Consider the following 25,106-nt stretch of genomic DNA (forward strand, 5'->3'; position numbering starts at 1 on the left):
ATGAAAATGACAATACTCCTTCAAACTCCAATTATAAAATCATTGTGTTAAAATCAGACAAATTATTCATTGCTGGGATGCCATATGACAGTTCTGAAGATGATGCAGAAGTTATTTATGGGTGGCATCGAATGGCTAAAAATCGCAATACTGACCACTGTCTTGTTAACAAAGCCATCGGTATAGAGGCCTGGAGCAGGGCTTGCACATGCATTTTGTGACCATTACAAAGCAGACGGTAAAAACTCCACATGTAAAAATTCAGTGCAATTTGTCTTTACAGGTACCAAGCAAATTACAAATAAAATTTAAATATTGTTCTGGAAATGAAAAACTTAATCTACAAAAAATATTTAAAATGTGATTACATATATATTATACATATAGAAAATATGAATTTCAATATGAATATCATGAAGACAAGATAAAACATTACATGATAGATTACAGCTGTGATGGTGTATATCAGTACAACCTACATTAAGACATTAATGATGATGATATTTGATTCGTGGGGTGTTCAACTGCACAGTCATCACTGTCCATACAAATTCCCAGTCTGTACACAGTCCAGTCTAGCCACTTTCATGAATGATGATGGAGACAACACAGACGCCCAGCCCGGGCAGAGAAAATCCCCAACCGTAAGACATTGGCGAATAACCTCCAAGGTACTACAGGGAGCCAAAGAAGGCATATACAGGATGATTCAGAAGGACTTTCACATAATTTGTGAGGTGATTCTGCATATAAAAATAAAACAAAAAAGTTGTTTTAACATCTGTCCGATTTTCGATTGTTACGGAACGGGAGCAGGTGGAAGACCACACATGTCCATGAATGATTATGAAGACAAGTGTGAAAATTACTTTCTGAAATGCTGTGTAGGCACAGTTGTGGACAGAATGATAGTGGGACAGATGACTGATCCACCCTACAAGAGGTGTTCAGGAAGTTCCCCCAGCCATCTCAATGCATTTGTCAATGCATTGGAGGGTGTGTTGTGTTGCCCATCATGTCTGTGGGCTTTAATATGGGCATCAGCATTGGTGATGTGAGTGAAGAGGGCTTCATATGAATCCAACTTTGTAGTGTACATATCGCCCTTTAACCAGCCCCATCAACAGAAGCCTAATGGGTCAGGTAGAGCAATCTGGCAGGCCAGTTAATGGGTCCACCATGCCCAACACACAGTGGAGAAAATGTATTATTCAGATACTGGGATAATTGTCTGCTACAGTGAACTGGTGATCCATCATGTTTCAGGTACCTTTGACATTATTGCTTTAATGTCATTTCTTCCAAAAGTGCAGTTAGTTCTTCTATCAGGAAATATGTGTATCCTGTGGCTGTCATACATTTTGTCAGGAACATAGGCCCTATCGTCTGATCATCAATCATACCATACCAGATGTTCAATGAGAACCTAACTTTGAATCTTGTTTCCCTAGTGCCATGTGAGTTTTCCATTGTTCATGAAAGAGAACTGTGGATGTTCATGATACCATTGCATGTAAATTCAGCCTCATCTGCAAATAAAATGTATTGCATGATGTCTCTATGTACAGCCAACCATTTACAAAATTATGTCTACTTACTGAGTCACCTGGATACAGATGTTACTTGGGCTGCACATGGAATGTGCCTTTCAATGTATTACACACCACACTTGCATTTGTGGAATATCAAGCTGACAGCTAATGTGCCATGTGCTTGTGGTGGGACTCTAGGGTATCATTGCGATACTGTCTTCCCCTCCCTCAGCTGATGGGATGGCCTCACATTCTGATGTTATGTGTACATTGGGTACTGTTCTGAATTCATGTAATGTTCGAAAAACCTTGGAAAATATCCTGGAACAGGGGGTTCATTGATCAGGAAAGTGTCTCTGTTAGTCTTTCACATCCACACAGGCACTCCCATTTCACTACCCAGACACAAACAACTTGTCTGCCTATTTTACATGGGCAAATGTATGAGACATGTTTGTATTCATGGACACAATGGACTCGCTCGCTCAGTTAAACAACACTGAAACATGACACACATGGCCTCACGACTGCTACCCGATCCAAACCATAACTGCACACTGGATATGCTTGCAGCTGTTGCCTTGGTGCATCATCACAGTTCTGCCATTTGTTGGAGAAACCCCAGGTCTCGTGAAGGATGGATCATTCATCTGTCCCACTTTTATTCTATTCTCCACAGTGCCTACATAGCATTTCAGTAAGTAATAGCCACACTTGTCTTCATACTCTTTCATACGTGTGTATATTCTTCAATATACTCCTGTTTTGTAATAATCAAAGATTGGACACATTTTACATTTTCAATGTAGAATTATCTCACAAATTGTGTGATATTCCTCCTGAATCATCCTGTATCTTGTGCAGGAAGACAGAGACAGGATTATCTACAACAAATAATTAAGAACAATGGATATAACTATTGCTCTGAGAGGAAGAGATTGTTACAACAGAGGATGAGGGCAAGGTGGAATTTATAATAGAGTGGAAGAATATAAATTAAACAAGCTTTGGCATGTCATTGTCACAAGCAATGTAAAATAATCTTAATGTAAAGGTAGTAGCATTTCATTTTGTACAAGAACTTGAATGTTATTCTTCCATTTTCATTTTTAAGAATATAAAGCATTCAGTTTCACTCTCTGATCACCTTGTGATAACAAAATTTCATTTCAACAAGAGTTTCATGTGAGAAAAATATTTGTATTGTGCTTTGTTCCAGTTAAGAGTCAATTTGTTTTCTATAAGCCACAGACTGATGTTATAATCTACCCTAGTTCCTAAATCATTTACATTACATCCTTTGCCTCATACAGTGACCTTTGTTTCATCTGCACATAGAATTTTTTTTGACTATCTTGCCATGTACAGGGAAACTCATAAGAAAAACAAGAGTTGCAGAATAAAATCCTGTGCTACCCCTCATTTTACATTACCATAGTCAGAAGTGAACAATTAACAGTTTCTTTTGTAACTGCTGAAAGCTAAACCTTCCTTTCAATTAGTTTCCATTGAAACTCTGTCTGATGCTTCATTCATTCTGCTCATCATGGTTCCATGAGTCTTTACAAATTCTGCTTCATTGCAGACGTCTTAATGTTTCCATGAGGCTTCTTTTCCAAACTTTGCTTAAATGTTACTAACTTTGACTAATATTTTGAGTGCTTTAAATTCAAGCCCATACCTCCTTTCTTTGCTAATAGACATTTTGCTTAGATTCTAAGACATCATCTTTATTGACTTTTGTGGTGATTCCTTGCTCTATAATTCTTTAGCCACAGTTGTGTAGTATCATCTGTTCGACATTGGAACATTGGTTCTCACTGATGGCGGGCATTTAAGTAACATAATATGACTATCCTGGATACTATTTATATTAACAGAAAAATTTGGAAATAAATTTTGACAGGCTACTGTTGCAAAATAATTAGCAGAAAGACAATCTGCAGATTTGCTTGTTTTTTGGTGTAAGCTGCTCATTTTGTCGGGATGTTTACTTCCAGCTGTGAAGGGCTAGGCCAATTTCAAAAAGTTCTAATATTTACAATTTTATTTTTCCTTGAAAGATGTTACTGACAATTTTGTGTCATATCAATCAACCCCTTCTTTTAGTCAATTTTCTCTACAAATTTCTTGTCTCCTCAATTCCGTTCAGTACCGCCTCATTACTTACATTATCTATCCCTTTAATCTTCAGCATTCTTCTGTAGCACCATGTTTCAAAAGCTTCTATTCCCTTCTTGTCTAAACTGGTTACTGTCCAAGTTTCACTTTTATACATGGCTACAATCCATATAGATACTTTCAGAAAAGACTTCCAAACATTTAAATCTATATCCGATATTAACAAACTTCTCTTCCTCTGAAAAGCTTTTCTGTCCCTCACCAGTCTGCATTTTATATCCTCTCTGCTTTGGCCATTATCAGTTATTTTGCTGCCCAAATAGCAAAACTCGTTTACTACTTTCAGTGTCTCATTTTGTAGCCTAATATTTCTCAGATTCGCCTTATTTAGTTTGACTACATTCCATAATTCTTGTTGTGCTTTTGTTGATGTTCACTTATATCCTCCCTTCAAGACACTGTCCATTCCATTCAGCTGCTCTTCCAAGTCCTTTGCTGTCTCTGACAGAATTACAATGTCATCGGTAAATCTGAAAGTTTTTATATTTTCTCCCTGAACTTTAATTCTTACTCCAATTTTTTTTGTTTCTTTTACTGCTTGCTCAGTGCACAGATTGAATAACATTGGGGCTATGCTACAGCCCTGTCTCACTTCCTTCTCAACCACTGCTTCACATTAATCCCCCTTGATCCTACAACTGCCATCTGGTTTCTGTACAAGTTATAAATAACGTTTTTCTCCATTTATTTTTTTACCTGTTACCTTCAAAAATTCAAAGGTTGTAGTCCAGTCACCACTGTCGGAAGCTTTCTCTAGATCTACAAATGCTATAAACATAAGTTTGCCTTTCTTCAGTCTATCTTCTAGGACAGTCATAGGGTCAGTATTGCCTTGTGTGTTCCTAAATTCCTCCAGAACCCAAACTGATGTTCCCTGATGTTGATGTCTACCTGTTTTTCCCTACTTCTGTAAATAATTCATGTCAATATTTTGTAACCATGATTTGTTTATATGATGGTTCTGTAATACTAATGCCTGTCAGCACCTGCCTTTTTTGGAATTAGTCTTATTACATTCTTCTGGGAGTATTGTGCCTGTCTTGTATATCTTCCACACCATGTGGAATAATTTTCTCCATGGTTGACTTTCCCAAGCAGCTCAATAATTTTGAAGTATTATCAATTCCAGGGGCCTTGTTTTGAATTAGGTCTTTCGGTTTACTGTTACATTTGCCACATCTCACCACTTCGTATCTCCTCCCTCATCTTCACCTACTTCCTCTTCTTTTTCTACACTCCTGGAAATGGAAAAAAGAACACATTGACACCGGTCTGTCAGACCCACCATACTTGCTCCGGACACTGCGAGAGGGCTGTACAAGCAATGATCACACGCACGGCACAGCGGACACACCAGGAACCGCGGTGTTGGCCGTCGAATGGCGCTTGCTGCGCAGCATTTGTGCACCGCCGCCGTCAGTGTCAGCCAGTTTGCTGTGGCATACGGAGCTCCATCGCAGTCTTTAACACTGGTAGCATGCCGCGACAGCGTGGACGTGAACCGTATGGGCAGTTGACGGACTTTGAGCGAGGGCGTATAGTGGGCATGCGGGAGGCCGGGTGGACGTACCGCCGAATTGCTCAACACGTGGGGAGTGAGGTCTCCACAGTACATCGATGTTGTCACCAGTGGTCGGCGGAAGGTGCACGTGCCCGTCGACCTGGGACCGGACCGCAGCGACGCACGGATGCACGCCAAGACCGTAGGATCCTACGCAGTGCCGTAGGGGACCGCACCGCCACTTCCCAGCAAATTAGGGACACTGTTGCTCCTGGGGTATCGGCGAGGACCATTCGCAACCGTCTCCATGAAGCTGGGCTACGGTCCCGCACACCGTTAGGCCGTCTTCCGCTCACGCCCCAACATCGTGCAGCCCGCCTCCAGTGGTGTCGCGACAGGCGTGAATGGAGGGACGAATGGAGACGTGTCGTCTTCAGCGATGAGAGTCGCTTCTGCCTTGGTGCCAATGATGGTCGTATGCGTGTTTGGCGCCGTGCAGGTGAGCGCCACAATCAGGACTGCATACGACCGAGGCACACAGGGCCAACACCCGGCATCATGGTGTGGGGAGTGATCTCCTACACTGGCCGTACACCACTGGTGATCGTCGAGGGGACACTGAATAGTGCACGGTACAACCAAACCGTCATCGAACCCATCGTTCTACCATTCCTAGACCGGCAAGGGAACTTGCTGTTCCAACAGGACAATGCACGTCCGCATGTATCCCGTGCCACCCAACGTGCTCTAGAAGGTGTAAGTCAACTACCCTGGCCAGCAAGATCTCCGGATCTGTCCCCCATTGAGCATGTTTGGGACTGGATGAAGCGTCGTCTCACGCGGTCTGCACGTCCAGCACGAACGCTGGTCCAACTGAGGCGCCAGGTGGAAATGGCATGGCAAACCGTTCCACAGGACTACATCCAGCATCTCTACGATCGTCTCCATGGGAGAATAGCAGCCTGCATTGCTGCGAAAGGTGGATATACACTGTACTAGTGCCGATATTGTGCATGCTCTGTTGCCTGTGTCTATGTGCCTGTGGTTCTGTCAGTGTGATCATGTGATGTATCTGACCCCAGGAATGTGTCAATAAAGTTTCCCCTTCCTGGGACAATGAATTCACGGTGTTCTTATTTCAATTTCCAGGAGTGTATAACACTGTACTTACATTCAGTTACCTTATCTAGGCCCTATTTATATTCCTCCCACCTTTCAGATTTCCCTTCTTTGCTCCCCATCAGATCTCTTTCCCTCAAAGGCCTGTATGGGTAGCTTCTTTCTTTTCCCTAATTATACATTGTCTTACAGCCTTGCGTTTGTCCTCTTAGCCATCCTTACTTGACCATTTAGCACATTCTGTCATTCTCATTCTTTAGACATTTGTATTCTCCTTTGCCTGCTTCACTTGCTGCATTTTTATATTTTTCCCCTTTTGTCAATTAAATTTGATATCTCCTGTGTTATCGATGGATTTTTACTAGATCTTGTCTCCTTACCAATGGGCACTCCTGCTTCCTCCTCTATTTCATCTCTCATAACTACCCTTTTATGTCTTCTAGCATATTCCTTTCCTCTGAATCAGTCCCAACATTGCCTGCCTTATGGTGCTTCCGGAACTTTCAACAACATCTGGTTCCTCCAATTTATCCAGGCCCATCTCTTTAATTTCCTACTTTTTTTACCTAAAAAAAAACAAGAAAAAGAAAAAGAAAAAGAAAAAGAGAGCACACACACTGCACACATGGGGACTGCCAGCGCAGGTTGCCACCTGCTAGGTTCCAGCGGCCACTATGACAGACCTGTATGGGAAAATGACTGCACTGTGCTGCGTCTGAACATGCCCAGATGTCGGCCGTTGCTGTTACTACCCATCCTGTAGACATCATCCACACATGTTTGAAAATATTTCAATTATTCATGTTTTTCGACTGTTTATGCATCTTCTCCCTCACATTTTTCCGAATAAACAGAAGTACACTGATATAAATGTGGTTTTAAAATCTCTTTGTTGGTGTTATATAGTGTATCTGGAAACTACTATCAGTATCCCTAGGTCTCTTCCATGTATACAACCTTCTTTCTTAGTGAGGATTAAATTATGCTCTGTGCAAAATTCTACCAGCTGTCTCCTTCTACCATTCCTTTTCCCCCGTTTATGTTTTCCTACTATATTTCCTTCTCTTCATTTTCTTATTAATGAATCTCAGCCTCACACCATAAAAAATGTTCATCTCCCTCATCCACCTTAATAATTTCATTTACAGTATCATACATTTTCAGACTTTTCGGGAAATGATGAGTAAGGTGGGATATAAACTTTTACTACTGTGGTAGGTTTAGTTTCATGAGTATCTTGGCTATGATACTGTGTTCACAAAGTTGTTTATAGTAGATAGTCCAATTCCTGTTTTCTTATTCATTACTAGCCCTACTGTTGCATTACCTGTGTTTGATTTTGTGTTGATAAACTAGTACTTACCTGACCAGAAGTTTTGTTCTTTCCTACCACTGCAATTCACTAATTCCGATTATATCTAACATCTAGCTATCCATTTTCCTTTTTATATTCTCTAACCTTGAGTATTCCTCACCTGTAAATCCAAATTTTGAATGCCTCCAGAATATTCTACCAAAGAGAACGTCATCTCAGTAAGTGACACAACCATCTGCAGTATCAGCACAAAAAGGCTATGTCATGCAATGTGGCAAGGCTGGATCAGACCACCATCCAGACATTTGCCACTGCAACTACTGATAAGGCTACTGCTCTTCTTCAGGAGCCAGAGGTTAGTGTGGCCTCTCCACAGATGCCCCTGCATGATGGTTGTGTCTACAGTATGGCTATCTATATCATTAAGGCATGCAAGCCACCCCACTTCAGCAGGGCCCATAGCTAAGGGTGGTGGCGAACTAAAATAATCATATTATTAGGAAGTCTGTTTTTCTCTATTTTATGACAGCTGTTCACATCGAGTAACCAGTTATCACATGTAATCTGTTTCTCCTTTTACAATCAACTCAGGAATGTTGCATCATTTGGAACTTCTTCCTATGGATCTGCATTAGGTCATGATCAGTAAATCTCCAACAAAATTTCAGGATTACTTATAGAAACTAATTTTAGTCATCACATAAAACTGAGGAATGACCAAAGTCAATTTCTTTCCATGTTTATTAAGTCAATATGCCTGCTCTGTGGCAAAGACAGGAATACAAATGAGCCAAAAGACAATCTAGTGGTAATTCTGCAGGCCTGTGTAGACAAAAACACAAATACAGGAACATAAATGATCCAAAGGACAATCTAGTGACAATTATGCATGCTTATATAGCCAAGAACAGCTAAACACTGAAAAATTTTAGTGACTCTTGGTGAAATACATCTCTGGCTCATATATATATTGATTTGAGACTTCATTCAGCAGAAGGATAGCAAGATAATTGTTCCCTATTTCACTAGGATCTGGCATATGAGGAAGTTACACAGTGGTGAATTTTGTTGAACATTCATTATTGTATGAGTGTAGCTGCAGACAACATTGAGCCATCAGATACATGGTATATGATCAACCAGTGTTCATGTTACTGAAGCAGACCATTTACATTTTATTTGTTTTTACTGCTTGTGCTTTTTTTCTTTCAACTACCATTTTTTATATTTACAGGTAATAAATCTTACCAATGATTCAGCAGCACCTATTGTTGAAAGCTGGGATCAAACTCTTAGCATGTTTGAGAAGCTAATGCTTCTAAAAGCACTGAAAGAAGAAAAGGTAATTTTTGGCATATATGCTTTCAAACTTGTGCTTGTAAATTTTGCTTTGCAGTCAACTAATATTGAATATTATTGTTGCAGCTTGTTTTTGCTATTACTGCCTTTGTGAGAGAAAAGCAAGGCCAAAGTTTTATCGAAAGTCCGCAAGTCAGTTTACATGTTCTGTAAGTAGTAACTAATGTTAACCAACACAAAAAGTACAAGAAAGCCTAAGATTTAGTTACTAAAGGCCAGAAATCTTATTTTGTGTTTCCGCAGAGGTACGGGATGGGTGGTTACAAAAATGTTTAATATTTGCAATAGTAAATTACCATTTACCTTCAACAGCAAATAAATGAAAAAGAGATATAAAAATTCTGCACACATATTGTGCTAAATATGACAGTAGTTATGGCAAATAGAAGCTACAAAACACACAGTGGCTACTTTCATATACAAAAATGTCATCGTTTCTTTTCTAACCAAAAAAACACTGTAATTTATTGCTTGAACATTACAGACACATGGAAGACAAGGTGCAATACAATTAGTATTACAGAAATGGCAAGCAGAGCCTTGTGTTCCGGCTCATATGGACATTAGTTCCAACAGGGGGTGCAGTGAGCAAGCTGCGCACACAACTGCTACTGTCTTAGTTGGCCTGGTGGTCTCTAGTGGCTAAATATAGCATTAACTTCACTCACCAACAGTGAAGCAGCACACACATTGAGTTGATAGTTAGAGCAGTCTCTTTATTTAGTTCTTGCTTCTTAAATACAGCAGTGCCAAAACACCTGGTGGCTGTTTACTATAGAAAAATATAAGCAATAAATGCTAATACATTATTGGGATTTCTGTTGGGTTGTATCCCAAAGAAACACACTCATTTCTGTAGGAATCGGTATATTTCATACAGATGTCCACATTACAAACAAATCATACAGTGAACTGAACAAGCAGGATGGTGTGGGCCATTCGGTTACAGAGTCAAAGAACTGACAACGGGCGAGATATGTCATTCATACTTGTCGATGCCACACAGCCCCCAACCCCGGCAGTGTGGAGCATGGTTTTGGCACAGTGGAAGGGTAGCATGTCCGGCGGTGATGGAGATGACAGGGACTAAGATGGGAGGTCGGCGTGGAACTCCTGTTGGTAGTGAGGGCAGACGAGGCATCGGCATGCACATGAGGATGGAGCGGTGTGGGGAGGGACTGTGTGCCCTGCATGATCGGCTGGCAGCATTTGAACTGTAACCCTCCCTAGGGGGTTACCGTAGCTCAGAGGAGCATGTGGTTGACCTGCTTGGGAGCAGGCGGGAGCCAGCAACCGACTGACAGACTGGGTCCTCAGTTGGGTAGGGCGAGTTGTCTTGCAGCAGGATGAAGATTGGTTGTTGTCAATGAGGATGGTGACATCCTCCACACTTTCGGGTGGGACATCAGTTTGCAGAACCACTAGAGGGGGTAGGGGGGAGGGGATAGAGTGAGAAGGCGAGAACCCAAGGAATGGCATTGATGGTGATGCAGACACATGTTCGGGTGAAGGCTGCAGTGGCAGCTCTGAGGGGTTATAGCTTGAGCACAAGTCCTCAGTGCAGGGAGGCTGCATAACATCACCATGCACAAAAGGCACTGGGTCGAGGTCTGCTGGTTTCACACAGAGATCGGATGGCACGTAGGAGTGGGGGGCAGTTTGGCTAGATTGGTGGGGGGGGGGGGGGGGGCCTCAGGGAAATGTTTGCAAAATGCATTTGGATTCAGCTTAGGAATTTGGGAAGGGGAGTGGGATTGTTGGGGAAGGTAGGCTATAACCGCTCCCCAGGGAGGACAGGCTTTTCACCATAGATGAACTCATTCCTGGTGCCCTCAATATCTGGTTTGTACGATGACTGTAGGCTGAAGAATACCCATGGGCGGGCCTGGATCCCCTGACACCATAGTGCTGTCTTCAAAGTTCGATGCCACCATTCTACCAGTCTGTTTGATTGGAGGGGGGAGGGGGGGGTTAGGCAGTTGTGTGACATTTGACACACAGCTGGCAGAGTTCAGCAAAGAGTGCTGATTCAAACTGCCAGCCCTGGTTGATGGTCACAGTAGTGGGGCAGCTGAAATGGTAAATTTGCCACATTTTTGGTCGTTACCCACACTGAACAGCGGAGGGGGGTGAGGAGTCTGAAGGTGCCAGTTAAGGAGTCGCACCAGACTTCCTCTCAGACGCTGGCGAATTTTGCTTTGATGAAAACAGCAAAGTGGAGGTGATGGTGAGAAGTTGCTGTGTATCCTTGTCATGGTTCTGTATGGATGCAAGGTTGGAAAGATCAACATCCATTGAGATGGTGCTAATGCGGGAAAGAAAATCTGAGACGACGTTGTCAGTTTGATATGGCAGACGTCATAGAGAACTGACAGCTGCAATCAAAAAGCCAAAAGCGATTGGGGGGGGGGGGGGGCAGAGGGGTGGGTTTTGTATGGCATCTCCTACTGGTATAAAGTTAGTCAGGATGTGGAAAGGTAGGTGCTTGACGTTGCGGCGGAAATGTTTCACCACTTCATAAACTGCTAAAAGTTTGCGGGTGAAGACAGTATTTTTGTTAGGTGCATGATAGTTTCTTTGAAAAGAACTGAAGTGGCATGACGACATTGTTATGGTGTTGTAGGACTGTGCCTACCGAGGAGTCACTGCCATCCTAGGTGATGAAGAGTTCAGCATCCGAGATTGGATGAGCGAGGGTTATGGCTCATGCGAGAGAGTCTTTCAGGGCCTGGAAGGCTGCACGCATTGGTTCCATCCATGGAATGGAGCACATCCCTGAAGTTTGCTTGATGGTGAGGACGTTAGTGGTGGTGGCCTGGGGGTGGCTGCTGCAGGCAAATGACAACGGTAGGAGTTTATCATTCCCAGGAACCGGACGGAGCTCTTTGTATGTGGTAGGGAGTGGCATGGATGAAATTGAGTGCACCTTCAATTCTGAGGGGTGTTTACCAGCGGCTGAAACTGTGTATCCCAAGAATTGGACAGATTGTTGGTGCAGTTGCAGTTTGTCAATGTTGATCTCAACTCCATTTGATTGAGAGAGTGTCCTTTACTATCATGATGTGGCATTTTTGCTCTTTGCTGAAGATTAGGATCGTCAAGATATATGAAACAGAAGTCGATAATCCAAATGACATGAAATGGTACTTGTACAACCTGAACAGGGCTGATAATCATCGTTTCCAGAATGTCTTTAGGTGTGACTGGGATTTGGTGATAAGCATGTTTGCAATCCAGTACACTGAAAATTGTAGTACACTGAAAATTGTAAGCACCCACAAGAAGTTGAGTGAAGTTGGAAATGTTCGGTATAGGATAATTGTCCATCAGAGTTCTAGCATTCAAACGTTTGTAATCGCCACACATACGAAAGGAGCCACCCTGTTTAGGGGTGAGGTGTATGGGTGGCAAGCAGTTACTATCAGAGGGCTGTAAAATTCCCACCTCAAGAAGTTTTTCTATTTGCTGGTGAGCCAAGTGTAACTTGAGTAGGTTAAGGTGGCAGGCCTTGGTGGCGAATAGGTGGGACCCCGGACATGATGATGCGATGAACAGTTCCGTTCAAGACAGTGGAAACCAAATGTTTGGTGTCTGCGTCCGCAGGTGAGGATGTGGTGTCAGTTGATTTATTAGGGGTGAATAGCTTGGAAACAGCATAATTATCTGCTCGAGAGGGGAACGGCAGCAAAACAGTCACAGTTTTGTAATGTTTTTGCTGGTTTGGATGGCAGTTTGCGAGTGCTGAACATTAGGCGGCTGTGAGCGGTGCACGTAGAGGGTGTCTGTTGTCCATAGTGTGTAAGAGAGGCGCGCTTGGCAGTGGCAGCACTGCTGGCATGCTTTGAGCTTTGGAGCGAGCTGTGGAAGGAGGAGTGAGAGGGGGTGAATGTTTATCAACACACTGGGTGGGTGCATGCCTGGTGGTTGGGGGCTTGGTCGGAGCCTGGACAGCTGGATTGTCATGAGGCATGCGAGTGTCAGTTTGCAAACCAGGTGAGAGAGACATTGAGTGGTACAGGAGGTGGGGTAACACTGTGTGGTTGAGACTGGAGTCACACGCGATGGGTGTGGTGTTGCTAACCTGTGTGACAGATGAAGGCTTGGGTGTTGGCGCTGTCAAGTGGTGGTGTGAATTGATGCAGACAGTGATTACGGCAAGCTCATCCTTGGCATGTGCAATTCAGTATTCCAAAATGGCATTCTCACGGCGGAGGCCGCATGTGTTGGCACTTTCCACCTGGATGCAATTCATGGTTTCACTAGTCCTGCTGGTGAGAGCCATGCACTGATGCACTAAACAGTTAACAGCATTTACACTCGGAGCAGGTGACAGAGCATGGTCACACGGAATGTGAGAGTTGGAGGTGTGGTGAAACAAAGAACCTCGAACGACGTTTGGAGACAGTTGGTGGTGTGATAAGTCGATTCCCAGGATTGGTTCTGAGATGTCCACCACATGGAAGATCCAGGGTATGGAGAGGCCATTACAGAGGCAGAGCTGAAGCTCAATGGAGCCACGGGTCTGGAGTGTAGATGAGTTCACAGCTCGCAGGAGAGAGTGTGTGCACGAGAGGGGGTGTGTGACCATTGATTTAGGTATGATTGAGACATCAGCACTAGTGTCCATGAGGAAGTTGCAATTTGAAGATCAGTCTCTGACATAAAGGCGGCCATTCAACAGGATGGAGGTGTGGATGGAATGTAACGTGGGTTGGCATTTATCAGACAATAGGCTTTTCGGATGCTTGCATGAGGGGGGGTGGCACTTTTTTGCATCATTGCCAGATACGGTAGGTACCAACAGTGAGGGTATGTTGAGAGAGATGGCGGCCAATCATCCTCTATGTGTTCGAGTTTGTACACCAGAGTGGTTGGCGTAAGCACAATATGCAGTGGCTCAGTGGGCAGGCAGGGAGTGCGCATGCTGGGTGCCAGGTGGCATAGCATTCTGGGGACAGAGCGCAGCCTGCCCCTTCCTACAGCCAGGCAAGCTACTGGTGCAGGAGTGCCAACCTGTTGCGTGAGCTGCTGCTGTTGGCGCTAGTGTGTGAGTGAATAGACCTGGTCAGCCATCTGCAGACATGAGCCGATGGATTCCAGGGCATGGCGGAGGATATGAACCTGGAGATCTGTAGGCTGTTTTGATAACCACACCAACCACAGGGTTTCATCTGGCATCATCTGCTTGCTGATCAGGAGGTGTAGCCAGGGCCAAAGCAGGGACAGGGTGCGGTCACCAAGATGTTCCTGAGATGGTCAGCTGACTTTCCTTGCTGGTTAACTTGCTGCTGCAACCTCATTTTCTCTTCTTCTCTGAAGTATATCTGCTAGGAACAAGAATTTCTCAAGGCTCTTTCTACTTATAAAAATAAGCAGACATATGCAGTTTCTTTTGCTTCACTTCACAATGTCCAATGGTTAAAAAAAGAGTTCATATACAAATAAGAAAAGGTTGGCTTAAAACCCAAGTCCATTCTCATTCTGAATCTGAATACATGTCTTATCTTTTCCAACTCCAAAACAAGCATTAATTAACAATATCTCAACTGTTCTTTTTTTTCCCCACTACAATCATCAAAGTTATAAAACAGCACAGAATACATAAACACTCCTTGTTCTTTCACTATGGCTTCCATGGCACGACCGGCAAACACTTGTTGGTGCCACTCGACTGCCACGTCTACAGTTGTCTCACGATAAACTTCAAACCTGCACACACAGACAGGTGCTGCGCAATAAATACTCTCTCTCTCACTTATATTTAAAATATCGTGTGTTCGAGACAGCCGGCCGGGGTGGCCGAGCAGTTCTAGGCACTACAGTTTGGAACTGTGCGACATCTACGGTCGCAGGTTCGAATCCTGCCTCGGGCATGGATGTGTGTGATGTCCTTAGGTTAGTTAGGTTTAAGTAGCTCTAAGTGCTAGGGGACTGATGACCTCAGAATTTAAGTCCCATAGTGCTCAGAGCCATTTGAACCATTTGTTCAAGACGGAGGTGTGGATGGAATGTAATGTGGGTTGGCATTTATCAGACAATAGGCTGTATACTATAATGGTTCTAGAATTTATGCGGAAATTCTCAAAACCCTATATATCCCCCCCTCAGATTGAACATGCGATATTTTATACATAATCATTATGCACATTAATATCCTACATAATAACAATTCACATTTTAAAAGTATTCATCTATTATGTAGGTTTATATACTTTTGTTTTCTTCACCCATAAATCTTTGTACTCTATAGAGCAAGCTTCTGGTTCTTGTCTTTCTACTGATTCCTTACTCTACCTTTGTTTTTAGAACATAAGCATTTATTTATAATTTCATTCCACATTATTATTGCTTAGGAATTGTGAGGATTCTTTCTTTAACTCCAATCACAAACTTCAGGTGCTCATGTCACTTGAGTACTTTATTCTTTATTATAATTCTTTGTACTACTTCTTTAGTGTGTAATAGTCTCATTATTTATAGACTGTAGCTTGGAGGAACTCTGGGCAAAATAAAAGTGTTCCCTCTTGACACTCATAAACTTAACCTCAAACGTGATAATGCTAGTGTTACATAGAATACAAACTTACCAGAATAATCCTATAAAACATGTGACTTCTGTTACAATACTGTCCCCTCCTGCTAGGATCAGTACCTATACCTTACTTGTGGGTTGACCGTATGAGTGCACTTCCTCTTTCCGTTCTGGCAGGTACACCCCTTTATACAACATCCCTATTTTTTAGACCACAGATTGTCCTATTTCCACGTAGCTACCTTTGCCCTTTATAGTCAGTAAATGTCCAGTATGCCCCCTTATTCTGTCTTGAGTAGGCCTCACAGTTCATTACCCTAGTATACATTCATATGTATACTATAATTTTTTTTTTTAAATTACATAATCAAATGCCCACTGGAGTCTGCTCATCAACTTCAATAACTGTAATAGATATCATGTCTGGATGTTCTATTCGGTAGATAATACACTCCTGGAAATGGAAAAAAGAACACATTGACACCGGTGTGTCAGACCCACCATACTTGCTCCGGACACTGCGAGAGGGCTGTACAAGCAATGATCACACGCACGGCACAGCAGACACACCAGGAACCGCGGTGTTGGCCATCGAATGGTGCTAGCTGCGCAGCATTTGTGCACCGCCGCCGTCAGTGTCAGCCAGTTTGCCGTCGCATACGGAGCTCCATCGCAGTCTTTAACACTGGTAGCATGCCGCGACAGCGTGGACGTGAACCGTACGTGCAGTTGACGGACTTTGAGCGAGGGCGTATAGTGGGCATGCGGGAGGCCGGGTGGACGTACCGCCGAATTGCTCAACACGTGGGGCGTGAGGTCTCCACAGTACATCGATGTTGTCGCCAGTGGTCGGCAGAAGGTGCACGTGCCCGTCGACCTGGGACCGGACTGCAGCGACGCACGGATGCACGCCAAGACCGTAGGATCCTACGCAGTGCCGTAGGGGACCGCACCGCCACTTCCCAGCAAATTAGGGACACTGTTGCTCCTGGGGTATCGGCGAGGACCATTCGCAACCGTCTCCATGAAGCTGGGCTACGGTCCCGCACACCGTTAGGCCGTCTTCCGATCACGCCCCAACATCGTGCAGCCTGCCTCCAGTGGTGTCGCGACAGGCGTGAATGGAGGGACGAATGGAGACGTGTCGTCTTCAGCGATGAGAGTCGCTTCTGCCTTGGTGCCAATGATGGTCGTATGCGTGTTTGGCGCCGTGCAGGTGAGCGCCACAATCAGGACTGCATACGACCGAGGCACACAGGGCCAACACCCGGCATCATGGTGTGGGGAGCGATCTCCTACACTGGCCGTACACCACTGGTGATCGTCGAGGGGACACTGAATAGTGCACGGTACATCCAAACCGTCATCGAACCCATCGTTCTACCATTCCTAGACCGGCAAGGGAACTTGCTGTTCCAACACGACAATGCACGTCCGCATGTATCCCGTGCCACCCAACGTGCTCTAGAAGGTGTAAGTCAACTACCCTGGCCAGCAAGATCTCCGGATCTGTCCCCCATTGAGCATGTTTGGGACTGGATTAAGCGTCGTCTCACGCGGTCTGCACGTCCAGCACGAACGCTGGTCCTACTGAGGCGCCAGGTGGAAATGGCATGGCAAGCCGTTCCACAGGACTACATCCAGCATCTCTACGATCGTCTCCATGGGAGAATAGCAGCCTGCATTGCTGCGAAAGGTGGATATACACTGTACTAGTGCCGACATTGTGCATGCTCTGTTGCCTGTGTCTATGTGCCTGTGGTTCTGTCAGTGTGATCATGTGATGTATCTGACTCCAGGAATGTGTCAATAAAGTTTCCCCTTCCTGGGACAATGAATTCACGGTGTTCTTATTTCATATATATATATATATATATATATATATATATATATATATATATATATATATATATATATATATATATATATATATATATATATATATATATATTAAAAAAATAACCAATATAGAACCATCATAATAAAAAAAAGATGTGTGCATATTTCCTGATGTACACATATCTTTCCCCCTACAACACTTGGCAGTTCTCACATCTTTCTAATCTGTTACCTCATTGTTTGTGTATCCATCTCTTTTTGTATGTATGTGTTTGTGTAGTCTGATTCTTCAGCCTTATCAAAAAATAAGATGTAGGTTATAGAAACTGTGGAAAGTTGGTAGGACTTCTGCAATAGAAGTATGTGAATATGGAAAGAGGGAAAAAATAGATAGGTCCTCAAATGAGAAGTATGAAAGGAAATAAATAGAAAGGGTTGCTAAGGTTGAGGAAGAGATAGAAGATTGCCCCAAAGACAGGGAACCCTTTCCACCCCCCCTTCCCCAGGATCCCTACCTCGCAGGTACTTGAGAGGGATGCTGGCGGAGTTTTGGTGTTAAATCGTCTCCTACATAACGGACATTCCCACCTTCACCCTTGAGGTCCGCAAAGGAAATCTTAGCAACCCTATGGAATTGGCAAGTGTGAAGAGTCAGTCACACTTGTTCGCGAGGGTTGTTGAAAGGTGTGGTGTGTGTTTTGTGTCAGTCAAAATTTATGCATTCTCGTAAACCATGCTGTTATCCACAATACCCACCCCTTTCAAATTGATACAAACCCTCCCATCTACATCACATCTCATAAAAGGTATAAAATATTTTGTACAAAGTAGAAAATTATATGCTATAGTATCATTATTTAATTAGTCATCCAATATTATATGTTCTGCTAATGTAATATTCACTTCTGTTCATTAAGACAAATATACATTAGAAAATACAAATCTGAACTCTGGCCTGAGTATGGTGGTACATCTGTCAAAGAATAATGCAGTTGTCCTAAGGCCAGTTCAGTGAGTACGGAAACCTTGTGTAGAGCAAAAAAGTCAGAGAATAGTATTCCCATGACTGAGGGAGATAAGAATTGACCAGGCACCTAATATATCCTGTCCCAACGCTGCACCAAACGACTTAGATCGGAGACAACATGTGTACAAATTTCCGCCTCATGCTGCAGCCGAGCAAAGTAAGAACATCTAACTGACTGGAACAAGAAAATCTCCTACCAGGAGCACTTTTGGATGACGTAATCCCAAATTCTCATTGGTATTGTTTTTTCCAGTACTTCTAAGTGTGGGATGATAGAATAGTTTAAAAGTTTGGGGGAATTTGGCACAGGAAAATTATTACTGAAGAAACACTGATAACAACTTGGGACCTGATGGTCGTCACTCCACCTGTTAACTAAGAATGTTAACATCCCTGGAGAATATACAACTCCGTCTGGGTCCCATGGATCTGGTATTAACTGTTCTTGCGCATTGTGAGACCAGTATTTTCTTTAAATTTCTTTTGAAAGTCTCCCCGCTGCAAATCAGTCGCAACTTCCCTAGTTAACACAACATTAGGTGAAGTTACTCGTTTTTCTACTTGTTCCTGGATAAGTTTGAATTCTCTCCAGAGTTCGTCTATGCTCTTCCTTCTATCAGTAAATTTGGAAGAAGCCATAGGTGATGTATTCCTGGATGTTATTCTCTCAGTGACTTTCCAATCTGTAATTTCTTCTACCTGTTCCTCCAAACTATTTATATTTATAATGGCGGAGTTCACTAGTTTCTCTCTGAAATTTCTTTCCACAGTATCTACTTCTGTATTCACGCCTGTAATTTGTGATTGGGTAATTGGTATCAACTTCTCTTGCTTATCAACGCTCTCTCTTACAGTATGAAATCTCTGCTTTACAGCATTGAACTCAACATTGCATAAATTTTCAAATGATCCTAATTTTTCATTGATTTTGGTTTCTACTGTTTTACATTTTTCCTCAATATGAAATTCTAACCTTTTTGCTAAATCTTGGTTTAAAGAACTTGTTTATTCTTTCTTTAAATCTAAATTCAATTTTTCAACTTTACCATTTAGTGTGTCAAATTAAGTCTTTAGTAAACTGACTATTGAAGATTTCACTCTGGTCATTTAGAACTTCATTTTGAGCGTTTAAACTAGAATGTACCAAACCTATTTCTTTCCTTAGAGTTTCATTCTAGCATTTAATCTAGAATTTAAAGTTTCATATAGTTGTAAACTCTGGGCTTCTAGTTTATCATTTAGTTCCTTTCTTAAAGCCACTGAATCTGCACTCTGTGCATCTAATTTAGCGTTTTGATCTTTGATTAGGTTTACTAACTCAGACCAGTCTGGCATTTCTCTACTGACTCCCATAGCCATAGCTGTTTCTTCAGTTTTTTCCATTTGTCCTAAGTTATCCATATTCTTATTAGCTTTAAACCTAGTAATCATTAAAAAAAGTTCAACTCTGAGTATAATAACTACAGTAATATTGTTCACTTAACAGTTCTTATTCATTTGTACTAAAACAATAAAGTTCTGTTTCACGCTCACCCGGTGAACAGCAACTGGTGCCAGCGGCATCAGATACTGATTTCTGCGTCTGCTTACCCACGATGTACAAGAGCTGTATACTCCCTACACCAGATCTTCTCAGCATATCTTGTCTTATAGTCTAATACATTGATCACTTGTCTCCTATTCTTTTAAAGTTATTACTTTCTTACGTCTTCCCTTTTTTGCATTTACTAATTTTCACCATTTGAATTTTTAGCCAGAATCCAATTCCGTGAATTGGTTCTTTTACCTTGTTATGCTCAGTTGCTATGGCAACACATAATATCTTCTTATCTAGTTTTCATCTCAAAATTCCTGTTTTCTTCTGTCCTTCCACACAGGTTGCCATGTTCTAATACTTTGGATGACTTAAAGTGGCGAAATATGAGTGCAAAATCCCACTTCTTTAATGATACAACTTACCTGAGATGGTCAGCCGACTTTCCTTGCTGGTTAGCTTGCTGCTGCAATCTCCTTTTCTCTTCTTCTCTGAAGTATATCTGCTAGGAACAGGAATTTCTCAAGACTCTTTCTACTTATAAAAATAAGCAGCCATATGCAGTTTCTTTTGCTTCACTTCATGACGTATATTTGAACATCAAACCTTTACAAAACTTCTTCCCCACATAAACAAACACTATCAAGTAAAGTCTCTTCGCGTGTCCAATGGTTAAAATCAGAGTTCATTTCCACATAAGAAAAGGTTGGCTTAAAACCCAAGTCCATTCCCATTCTGAATCTGAATACACGTCTTATCTTTTCCAAGTCCAAAACAAGCATTAATTAACAATATTCCAACTGTTCTTTTTTTCCCTACTACAATTGTCAAATTTATAAAACAGCACAGAATACATAAACACTCCTTGTTCTTTCACTATGGCTTCCATGGCGCGACTGGCAAACACTTGTCAGTGGGTGATGCACAGTAAATACTTTCTCTCTCACTTATATTTCAAATATCATGTGTTCGAGGCGGTAGAAGGCCAAGTGGTTCTAGAATTTAAGTGGAAATTCTCGAAACACTATAACATTGTTCACATCAGGTGGGGCCCCGTAAAATGCACTGAGGGGACGAACGGTCACTGGGGGTGGGAACTGGCCTGGAAATGTTCGTGATATACACTGGTCATTGTCCACTTTGTGAATCGATGAAGCAGTAAAGCACTCAGGCGTCGCAGGAGCACGGTCTGTCCTAATATAGGCAAGGTTGCAAACAGCACTGTTGTAAGTCAGCTGGGTGGCCATCTGCATATGATACATAATTTGTACACGAAATGCAGAATCCACATCAGCAGGATGAAATGCAGGAACCTTGCTCTCCTTTATCATTTCCAAAATGCACATGTCGATGCATAAAAAAGAATAAATAAATAAATAAAAAAATAAAAAATAAATAAAAAATAAAAAATAAAAAAGAAAAAATCTTGGAAAGACTAGCACAATGATATAATTCATGTTAATAATGGCACTGAAACATTTTGCAAAAGCATCCAAAAAATGATCTAAACTTGAAAGGCAATGCAGTCACAACTGTATATCTATGTATTGATGTGCAAACACTGCCAACTGTATCTCCATTGTCTCTTTAATAATGTAATCCCATAAAGAATTAACAGCAGCCAAAATTGTTGTTTTATTGTTTTTATACTATGTGCACAGAGGATAATGCTCAGAAATAAGAGATTCTGTGAGCTGCAAAGGCAAGATCAGTATTGGTGTGCTTCCACACTGCATGTAATCTGACCTATATAAGCCACACCACATTGCCAAGGTATTTTATATTCTTCAGCCTTCTTCAATCATGAAAGGAAGTCTGCAGTCTTAGATGGTGCACAGAAAATTGCTTTAACTTAAAATTTCCAGAAGACCTTGCCTACATCGAGCAAGACTAACTAATGGAAGAAAGTTGTGGATTTTGTCTACAGACTATCTTCCTTGTCCAATATCTGGTTTTTACATTAACATTGTTGATCTTCCAGGCAAAGTATCCATTTTTTCTGAAAAAAAAGCAAGTGCCTTAAGTGTACCCTTGATATGTGACAGGTGATGGGAACTGGAAGACCATAAATACAAATCCAACAATGTAAACTCCCAGTTGGAATATCAATAATATAAGAAAAAGCTAGACTGCTACTCACTGTAAAAATGACATGTTGAGTTCCAGACAGTCACAGTGAAAAGACAGTTACGCATGTGCCTTGCATCTGAAGCATCCTTCAGAAAAGTAAACACACACATTCATTCACACACACATGACCTCCATCTCTGGCAGCTTGGACCTGAATGCAACTGTCACATAGTACTGAAGCAGCAATCTGGAGGGGGTAGCAAAGGGGAGGCAGTAGCAGGATAAAGGTGGGGCAGAGATACAAATTCTGTTTTGTAGTGTGTGAAGGGACAAGACTACCAACAGGTGCAGCATTGGGCAGCAGTAGGGCATGGAGATGGAGGGAGGGAGATGGGGGCAAAAAAGGAGAGGAGTGGAGAAGGGGAAAGACATTTGGGTGCATTGGCAGAGGGCAGCACACAAAAAAAAATGTGAGTGGGCAAGAATAGGGGGAAGTGAAATGAGAGAGGAGGCAGAAACTGTTTGGTGGAGCGTTTGGGGACAGTAGATTACCGTGGGTTGAGGTCAAGACAATTTTGCTAGCAGAGAACGTGTTGTAAGAATAATTCCCTTATGCACAGTTCAGCTGGTGATGGAGAAGAGGATCCAGGTGGTCCAGGTTGTGAATCGGCCATTGAAATTGCATATGTTGTGTTCAGCTGCATGTTGTGCAGAGGGTGATATACTTTGCTCTTGGCCACAGCTTGGCAGTGGCCATTCATCCTGGTGGACAGCTAGTTGGTTAACATACCAATAGGAGAAGCTGTGCAATGATAGCAACAGAGCTGGTATATGCCATGCCTGCTTTCACCAGTAGCTCAGCCTGTGACAGGGTAGGATAAGCCTGTGACAGAGCTAGAATGGAAGTGTTGGGTAGTTGGATTGGGCAGGTCTTGCACCTGGATTTTCCATAGGGATATGATTGCTGTGGCAAGGTGTTGGGATTGTGAGTGGCATAGGGATGGGCTAGGACATTGTGGAGGTTGGGTGGGTGATGAAACACCACTTTAGGAGGGGTGGGAAGGATCTTGAGTAAGATATCCCTCATTTCAGGGCATGATGATAGATAATCAGAGCTCTGACAAAGGATGTGGTTCATTTGCTTCAGTCCAGGGTGTTGCTGGGTGATGAAATGGGCACTCCATTGTAGCTGGTTCTTGGGTAGGTTGGGATGATCCGGGATTGTGGGAAAATAGTATGAGAGATCTGTTTGCGGACTAGGTGTAGGGGATAGTGCCTGTCTGTGAAGGCCTTGGTGAGAACGTCAGCATACTGGACAAAGGAGTTCTTGTCACTGCAGATGCACAATCCCCTGGTAGCCAGGCTGTATGGGACAGATTTGTTGGTGTGGAGGGATAGCAGCTGTCGAAATGCAGGTACTGTTGGTGTCTGGTGGGATTGATAAGGACAGAGGTGTGGATGGAGCCATCAGAGATGAGGTGTTCAATTTACAAGAAGGTAGTATACTAAGTACAGGAGGACCAGGTGAAATGGATGAGAGAGAAGGTGTTGGGGTTGTGAAGGGTTGAGGACAGGGTGTTTGGTCCTGACTCCAGGTCATGAAGATATCATAAATGAACCTGAACCAGACTAGGGGTTTGGCATTTTGGGAGGTCTCCTATAGGTAGCCCATAAACAGGTTGGCATACGAGGGTGCCATGCATGCCACAGATTTGTTTGTATACCTTCCCTTCAAAAGAGAAGTGGTTGTGAGTTATCTAAAGTTAGTAAGGTGAATGAGGAATGAGGTAGTGGCTTTGGAGTCTGACGGTCTTTAGGAAATGTAATTTTTAATAGTGGTAAGACCATGGGCATGAGGGATGTTGAGGGAAGTGGTGTCAACAGTGACAAGTAGGGATCCAAGAGGTAAAACAGTGAAAGTGGTGGAGAGTCGGTGAAGGAAGTGGTTGGTATCTTTGACATGGGAAGCTAGATTATGGGCAGTTGGTTGAAGGTGTTGGTCAGTGAGGGCTGAAATTTTTTCAGTGGGAGCACAACAGCCAGATAGAATGGGGCCGCTGGGATTGTTGGGTTTTGGAATTTTGGGGAGCACATAGAGGGTGGGTGTGCAGGGTATCATAGAGGTGAGGAAGTAAATGAATTCAGGGGAGAGGTTCTGGTATGGGTGTAAGGGTTTAAGCAAGGACAGGAGGTTATGTTGGACTATTGGAATGTGGTCACTCTGGCTGAGTTTATAGTTGGAGGAGTTAGATAATCGACAGAGGCCTTCAGCCAGGTAGTCACTGCAGTTTGTAACAACAGTGATGAAACATTTCTCTGCAGGTAATATGATTAGGTCAGGATTTGTTTTGAGGTTGTGTGCAGCTGTCCTTTCTTCTGCTGTAAGTTTGGTGTTCTGTGGAATGGATCTGGGGAAGGATGGTGAGGCCAACTTGGACATAAGGAATACCTAGAAAGTGACCAAGGGATTGTTAGTTGGAAGGTAGGGGGTAGGGGGAGGATCACCATTAAATGGTGGTATGAACAGCAAGAGGGTTGGAGGGATCTGCGGCAAAGAAAAGTTTCTATTGCAGGGATCAGCAGAGGGAGAGTAGGTCTTTGACAAGTCCATCATGGTTAAATTTGGGTGTAGGGTTAAAGGTGAGGTCTTTGGATAGGACTGAAACTTCTGTGGGACCCTGTTTTTGGTGGAAATGTTAACAAGAGTGTTATAGGGATGCTTTGGCTCTGGATTTCGTAAAGCAATTGTAGGAATTTTTGAAGGATGTTGCAAGCTAGGCAGGATCTGGGTGCTGTGGGAGACTTAATGAGAGGGAACACTGAGTGTAGGATAGAGATGGATAGTTGTGCCCCGAGACAGAATAGGATGTCAGGGGGTTGGATAACTCATGGAGGTGGTGTCTAGAGTGCCTCTCCAGGTGCTGGAGAGCAAGGGATTAAATTTCAGAGCTGTGATGTATGTGGCAGGGATTCCACAGTAGCAGTATCTTGTGGCGGGAGCAGAGGTGGTTCTGGTATGTCAGTCCGATGGAGATGTGTTTTTGTTGTACCAACTGGTGGTATCTAAAAAGGTGAAGGTCATTGTGAAAGGAGGGGC

At 42.9% G+C, this 25,106-nt stretch overlaps 1 protein-coding gene across 1 annotated transcript in view; it reads left to right on the forward strand.

Annotated features, from left to right (window-relative positions):
• LOC126188640 (dynein axonemal heavy chain 6) overlaps nucleotides 1-25,106 on the forward strand; it is a 1,044,937-nt gene that overhangs the window by 861,864 nt on the left and 157,967 nt on the right. The window contains exons 98-99 of the mRNA XM_049930241.1: nucleotides 8,883-8,990; nucleotides 9,074-9,156. Of these exons, the coding sequence (XP_049786198.1) occupies nucleotides 8,883-8,990; nucleotides 9,074-9,156 (191 nt within the window). The remainder of the gene's footprint in view (nucleotides 1-8,882; nucleotides 8,991-9,073; nucleotides 9,157-25,106) is intronic.

This window comes from Schistocerca cancellata, chromosome 5, assembly GCF_023864275.1.
Source record: "Schistocerca cancellata isolate TAMUIC-IGC-003103 chromosome 5, iqSchCanc2.1, whole genome shotgun sequence".
NCBI classification, from domain to species: domain Eukaryota; kingdom Metazoa; phylum Arthropoda; class Insecta; order Orthoptera; family Acrididae; genus Schistocerca; species Schistocerca cancellata.